Source organism: Populus euphratica, unplaced genomic scaffold (assembly GCF_000495115.2).
Source record: "Populus euphratica unplaced genomic scaffold, PopEup_1.0 scaffold618.1, whole genome shotgun sequence".
NCBI classification, from domain to species: domain Eukaryota; kingdom Viridiplantae; phylum Streptophyta; class Magnoliopsida; order Malpighiales; family Salicaceae; genus Populus; species Populus euphratica.
In genome coordinates this window covers 31,694-38,892 of record NW_011500494.1, presented here as the reverse complement: position 1 = coordinate 38,892, position 7,199 = coordinate 31,694, and the positions used below count along the sequence as shown (strand labels likewise).

At 34.5% G+C, this 7,199-nt stretch overlaps 1 protein-coding gene across 1 annotated transcript; it reads left to right on the top strand.

The window, feature by feature from the left end:
- Positions 1-251: 251 nt before the first annotated feature.
- Positions 252-6,376, top strand: LOC105115006 (peptidyl-prolyl cis-trans isomerase CYP57-like). Its single transcript, XM_011011765.1, has 10 exons — positions 252-642; positions 1,088-1,266; positions 1,349-1,453; positions 1,788-1,894; positions 1,990-2,131; positions 2,700-2,955; positions 3,627-3,663; positions 4,246-4,441; positions 5,032-5,172; positions 5,818-6,376. Exons 1-10 carry the CDS (start codon positions 423-425, stop codon positions 5,956-5,958), a joined length of 1,524 nt encoding a protein of 507 aa, XP_011010067.1. The 5' UTR covers positions 252-422; the 3' UTR covers positions 5,959-6,376.
- Positions 6,377-7,199: the final 823 nt, after the last annotated feature.

The following is a 7,199-nucleotide window of genomic DNA, read 5'->3' as shown; positions in this document are numbered from 1 at the left end:
TATGAAATTAAATATTTATTTATTATATTAAAATGAATAATGATAAGTTGGTATTGAAGGATATATCATATGAAGAAAATTTTCTATGAAGAATATAAAAAGTATAACATATACTTAAAAAAAATAAAAGTATAACATATACTTAAAAAAACCAAAAAGTATAAGAATAAATAAAACTAAATACATTCATATGATATTTAATGATATATATACTAGTGGGGGATTATGAGAAAAAAATAAATCCACTTGGTTTCAGACTTGCTACAACCCGAAATCATTATTCATGTATACACACGCTTAAGCGAAAAAAGCTTGAAGGCAACCAATTCACATAAACAAAAACACAAACACCTTTTGCTCATTAAAAACTCCGCAACCTCCCACTCACTGCCCCTCATCCTGCTGACTGGCCCTGCTGAATAATGTCATCGATTTACGTGTCAGAGCCACCAACGAAAGGCAAAGTAATACTAAACACAACGTACGGACCTTTAGACATCGAGCTCTGGCCTAAAGAAGCACCGAAAGCTGTTAGAAACTTCGTCCAACTCTGCCTCGAAGGTTACTATGATAAAACCATCTTTCACCGTATTATTAAGGGCTTTCTTGTTCAAGGCGGCGACCCTACTGGCACTGGCACAGGTAGGTAACTCTGTAATTTCTCTTTGTGTTTCGTTTGACGAGCTGCAGTTTTATTTTTGTAGTAATATTGGATTTACCTTAGGGTTTTAGGGTTTCTTGTAGTTTATATAGACTATAGATTGGTGATTCGTGGTGTTTGTTAATATAATTATTAATTACTAGTGATTGAATTTTGTATTGCCATAGCACCTTGTGTTTGAATTTGGTCAAATTGGGATTTATTTACATGTTAGTTTTTTTTTTTGGGGGTTTATTTGTGGATAAGGAATTAAAAATTTGTTTAAAGTTTGTTGCTTTGTTTAACAATTGAAGGGTTTGTTTTCCTTGTTCAATTTTGTAGTTATTGGTAATTTTGGAAGGAATTACTTTTGTCTTTTAAGTGATTTTTAAAATTTTTTTGGTTGATATTGTTAATTAGAATATTGATGCTTGTCAATATTCGTAGGTGGTGAAAGTATATATGGAAGTGTGTTCGCGGATGAGTATCATTCGCGTCTGAGGTTTAACCATAGAGGGCTAGTTGCATGTGCAAATGCAGGCAGGCCGCATTCAAATGGGAGTCAGTTTTTTATCTCCTTGGAAAAGTGTGATTGGCTTGATAAGAAGAATACTATTTTCGGAAAGGTAATGTCTGTTTTGCTTTTTGGGTTTGAAATTCTTTGGTTTATTCTGAGTGCTGTTTGGAGCTAAGTTTCCTGGTTATCAGGTTACTGGGGACTCGATATATAATCTTCTGTCACTTGGTGAGGTTGAAACTAATAAGGACAATGATTGGCCATTAGATCCACCTCCAAGATTAATATCAGTTGAGGTAGGCTTATTAGTGCTCTGAAATGCTTATCTCAGATTATAAATGCATAACAACTTGTGAGCTGTTCAAACTTCTATCTTTTAGGAAATTGTGATTGATGATCATGTAATGACATGCATGTAGCATGGATGTTTAGATGTGTGATATATTGCCGATATTATGGTTATTCGTCTTTTTTTTTTTAAAAAAAAAACTGCATCTGCTACATGATATGTCCATGTAATATGCTTTTGCATTTTTCATCAACTTTGATTCTTCATTCTCATGATAGTCTGTGGCACAAATTTTAAAGGAAGTTTTAATGTGTAGCTATATTATTGAAATTCCTTTTTAGGTACTGTGGAACCCTTTTGAAGATATCATTCCAAGGGTAACTCCCAAGCCCTCAAACAAACCTGCAACTGATACTGAAAATAAAGATTCAAAGAAGAAAGCTGTGAAGTAGGTTCCCCCAACCTAGCATAATGTCATAATTTGAGAATCCAAAGACATTTATTGCTGTCCCTGTTACTATATTAAGGCTTTGCTTAATGCAGAAAGCTGAACTTGCTTTCGTTTGGAGAAGAAGCTGAAGAAGAGGAGAAGGAATTGGCAGCTGTGAAGCAAAAGATCAAGAGCAGTCATGATGTATTGAATGATCCTCGTCTCCTAAAAGAAGAAAATCCAAGTAAAGAAACGGTAATGATGCCATACTTACTATGATGCCGCTTATGATAAATAAAAATAGGGTATACCCATGATTAAAGAGCACACAAACAGCAACTAAAAATTTAGACAAAGTGCACAGAGAAGAAGCGCATGCTTGTGAAATTCTGTTATGGAACACGTAGATATTGCAGTGATTTAGTGTTCAGATATCTTTAAAATACAGCAACTTTTGCAGAAATAATATCTATGTTCAAGTTTCTGACAAAAATATGAGGTGCATTGGCAATACTGCATGTTTTGGGGTTCGAACTATTATTTATGTGCTGGTTTTTGTTGGATTAAAGTCTTGCCATGTCCTCAAGTGTCAAACATTCCAAGTATTGAGGAGGAAAACTCTCCTTTGAGTCACACATACTGTAAAATCTGTAGGTGCTGAGTTTGTCCCACCATTATTGCTAAGTAAAAGCAATTCTATGATTTCAATATATCTACTTTAGAATGATATCCTCTCGAGTTAGCAGGTAAATTTATCCACTACACATGTGAAGTGGTCTATTTTTTTTATTTTTTTATTTGAGATGTGTTTGAATCAATGCAGAACTCTTCTGAAGGTAAAACAACTAGGGATATTCAGTTATCTGTTAAAGAAGCTCTAAGCTCAAAGAAAGGCACTTTATCTGTTAAAGGAGCTCCAAGCTCGAAGAAAGAAGCATCATGGAGAGATTCAGCAGCTGAATTTTCCAACAGTGATGATAATGAAGAAGATGAGGGCATGTTTGATGCACGAATGCGCCAGCAAATACTTCAAAAAAGAAAGGAGCTTGGGGATGTTCCACCAAAGACAAAGCAAAATGGTACCACGACACTTTCCTGTACATTTTCATTTGGTGAATTTAGTTAACAACATTGAGCATGTCTATTTTCTTTGTTTCAAAACAATGTCCCTTTCTATCGTGATTTTTGTTCTTTATTTTCAGCTGACTTAATATTGCAATGGCAAAGCTGAAAACAGTGGCAGAGAAAGCCTTGCTAACTGTATAGGTTATCGCCATTTCAAAAGTGATTTCTCCTTAAGTAACACTAGTCTTGCGTTACCTCAAATACAAAGAAGTGTACAGGCACACACAGAGACATACAAACATATATGCAAGAAGCTCACTTAGCTGATTGATACAGGCAATTATTAGAAGTTGTCAATAAGCAATTAGTAAACTAAATGCTAATATGCAACTTCTTGATGGAAAATGAAACATAAAATGGAATCAGTGAATGACTTTGACGCTTGATTCATCTCATAATGGGTTTTATTTATTTTATTATTATTTCAACTTTACTTGATGGAAGCCATTGCAAGAGAGGAAAATTACAGTTTAGTTGATATCCGAAAGAAGATCACTATGCTAACATCTTATTCGTTAATAACTTATCAAAATAATTTTTTTATTCATCATTTTTTGCGTGTCTAAATTAGAGTCATCGCATCCTAATACTACATCAAATGCCTGTTTTTTTTGTGGGTGTGCAGGGAGCTCTAGCTCAAAGGATCGTCAAGTCTTTGCAAGGTTAAATTTGAATGATTTTCTTTTTTCACTTATTTTTTTGAGATCGCATCCTCAAAAGATTACTGTGATGTGCTCTTTCTTCACTTGGCATTTCAAATTTACTTAGAAACTATAGCAGACGTATTGTGGCTAAACTTTCTCTGGCCCTCTTCATCAGTGATCTATACTATTTATCATGATTGACCATGAAATCTGACTAGAGGTTGTGATGGTGGATGGGAAAACTTTTAGTTTCATGAGAGGAAGTGGCTAAGATGTATGATTTAGAGTTTAGTTAAATTGCCAAGTACCCATGCCTACCAATAGAAAGGTGGTGATGTGTGCCCCAAAAAAATATGTGGTATGAGGATCAGTGCTGAGTCATCAATGTTCAAAATAACTTCTGCTTCAATGGGGTTGGTGTGTTACATGTCTCCAGCATAAGTGTTTGTCATATATTTTTGTTTCTCTGTCATTATGATCAATAGGTTTTGTTGTTGGAGTATTTTTACCTGGTTAGTTGGTGAAATTGTTTCTTGTATTTGCAGAATTCTGAAACCAAGGTTAAATCATAAAATTGAATTATAATTTTGTTCCTGCCAGATCCAATAGTGAAAGCTTCAATGATGACCAGCCAAAGGTGGAAAAATTGTCAATGAAGAAAAAGGGAGTCGGATCAGAGGCCAGGGCTGCACGTATGGCTAATGCAGATGCAGACTTACAGTTGTTGGGTGAAACTGAACGAGGAAGATTATTGCAGAAACAAAAGAAGCGCCGACTTCAAGGGCGCGAGGATGATGTATGTTATATGATTACAGTTTATCTGTGGCGTAAATCTGTTGTCTGATTTGTTCTCTTTATATCCTGTTTTTAGCTAGAAGAATTTTGAAGTGATTGATCTTTGTTTAGCCATTGAAATTTTAGTTGCTAGGGAATTCTGAAGGTCAGGAATGTGGTGCGAAGACACATGAGTGAGGACTGATGCATGTTAGCACTGGTGAATATAAGAACACAGATGGGAGAAGTGGGTGAAAATATTGGTGAAACTTGGAAATTGATGAGGAATGCATGAACATGTTTTTAATATTATAGGCGACTTAATATGTTGCTGTTAATTTTCTCTAAGATCATTTTTCTTATCATATTCCTTTATGGAATCAAAATTTTAGGACAATAATTGGTACCATTTCCCCCCTACATCACACAGACATGATGAACAATAATTAATCATAACAAGGATGAATTATAGATGATGGAGCAAAAACTTTATGCAATTATTTGTTTCTTCTTTATCTTCTCTTTGTGTGCTTATATAAGCTGACCTGTTTTTTTTTTTTGCACATGTAATACCTAGCTGTTTATTTTAATCCTTTTCTTCTGGCTAATTAGGTTTTAGCAAAACTTGAAAAGTTTAAAAAGGTCCTCTCTACAAATGCTGATGCCTCAAAGAGCAAATCTGGAGATGCTGATAATGAAGATTTGTCTGACTGGAGAACTGCCCCCCTAACATTTGCACATGAACGTGGCAAGGTAAGCTTCAGTATGAATTCTATTAATTTCTTCTTATGGTTTTGATAACCACATGACATGACATTATTATATGTTTTCATCAATTTTTGCACTTTAAGGTTATAGTTAATTTGTAGTGTTGCCACATAAACATAAGGTTGAAATTGGTAAAAAATGCCCAGAGTGAAATTAATGATGACTAACTTCACTTGAACGGTAATTTTGAATTTGTAAGAGTGTTTTATCTTGTGCTTACATGTATGGTGCTGAAAATATTATATTCATTCTCAAGCATTCTGACTCGGTCTATGCCAGACAGTGAAGCCATAACAGAATGAACTGCTTACTGTTCATTTATTGCTTACTGAGTTTCAATTTTGTAAATTACCATCAACTTACTTGAGTCATGTTATTTGGTATTTTCCCTTTCTAGTTGTCATTGTCATTTAATTGAGTTACATTGGACAGTGCAAATCATGCTAAAAACATTAAATAGTTGATATTGGATCTTCTTAAACAAGAACCCTGAATTTCCCAGCATATGCAACATATAGGTTTATATATTCTAAGGTAAAAACCATGGTCATGACAGTAATTATAGAAACAGTATCACTCTTTGTTTTAAATATCTTAATCAATGTATTCACTCTTCTGGAATTGTAACAGGATGGTATGTCTCGCAAAGAGGATCCAAATGACTATGTTGTGCATGACCCTCTTTTGGAGAAAGGGAAAGATAAATTTAACCGGATGCAAGCCAAGCAAAAGAGACTAGAGCGAGAATGGGCTGGAAAATCCCTTGCTTAGACTCTAATATGAAATATGCAAGATGAGTTGGTTAACTTGCCTACTTATATTTGCTCATAGGTGGCTACAGATAATTCATTATTTCTGGCCAAATTCACAAGAAATTATGGAAGCTGGTTCCTGGGGGTGCATTGTTGACCTACAATTTGTTCTCACGTGTGAGGTTCACTTGATGAGACCACCGTGTTTACCTGGAAATGATGCTACTGAGCAGCTGCCTCATGCTACAATCTTCGGTACTTGCTCTTTTAAATTGCATTTTCCTGCCTTTTTCCTAATTTAAACGTGTCAAATTAACTTTGGTAACAGTACTAACTGTTGTATATCTGTTAAATGTGTGATTATTAGATTGGATTTGAAAACAATTACTTGTCTGACCAATCAGTAATTTGGTCAATTGTTGCAAATGTTTTTGATATATATATATATATGGTCAATTGTTGCAAATTTTTTTGATATATATAACCAACTCCACTAATAAATCCTTGAATTTTTCAAATGTTTGACAATGGAATGATGGACGAGGCTTTTTTTTTTTTTTTCTGATTTACCCATGGGAATAGGAATATAAAGTCTTTATAGTTTAGACTTGTTGAATGGCCAAAAGCGCACATTGTTGTTGTGAAAGAACATATCGCTTCGTTAGACCCGATTGAGTTTTAATTTTCATTTATTGAGGATTGGCCATATTGCTCGTTCCGTCAGATTCAAACAGGTGCTGGCACACGTAAAAGAAGTGCTTCCATGTACTGGAATTTAATTTGAAGCTAGACTTGTTATCTCTCTCTGGAAAGTCTTTCAAAAATCAAGTTCATCTAATTGTTCACTGTTCAATAATTTTAGCAAGACTGCTAAAGGTCAAGAAAAGAGTGGTTGTTGTTCAACTTTTTCGTTTTGAACTTAGCGACTTTAGTACAAGAAAAAATGACCATGCTTACTCTTATTATTTGCCCGTTGCTTGTGGTTTGGTAAAACATAGCAGGTAATGGTGAATTTGTAAGCGTGTTTTATCTTGTGCTTCCATGCATGGTCCCGAAAATATTATATTCATTCTCAAGTATTCTGACTCAGGCTATGCCAGAAAGTGAAGCCATAACAAAATGAACTGCTTACTGTTCATTTGGTACTTAGTTTCAATCTTGTAAATTAGCATCAACTCACTTGAGTCATGTTATTTGGTATTTTCCCGGTCTACTTGTCATTGTCATTTCTTTGGGTTACAAATTAATTAAAAAAGGGAA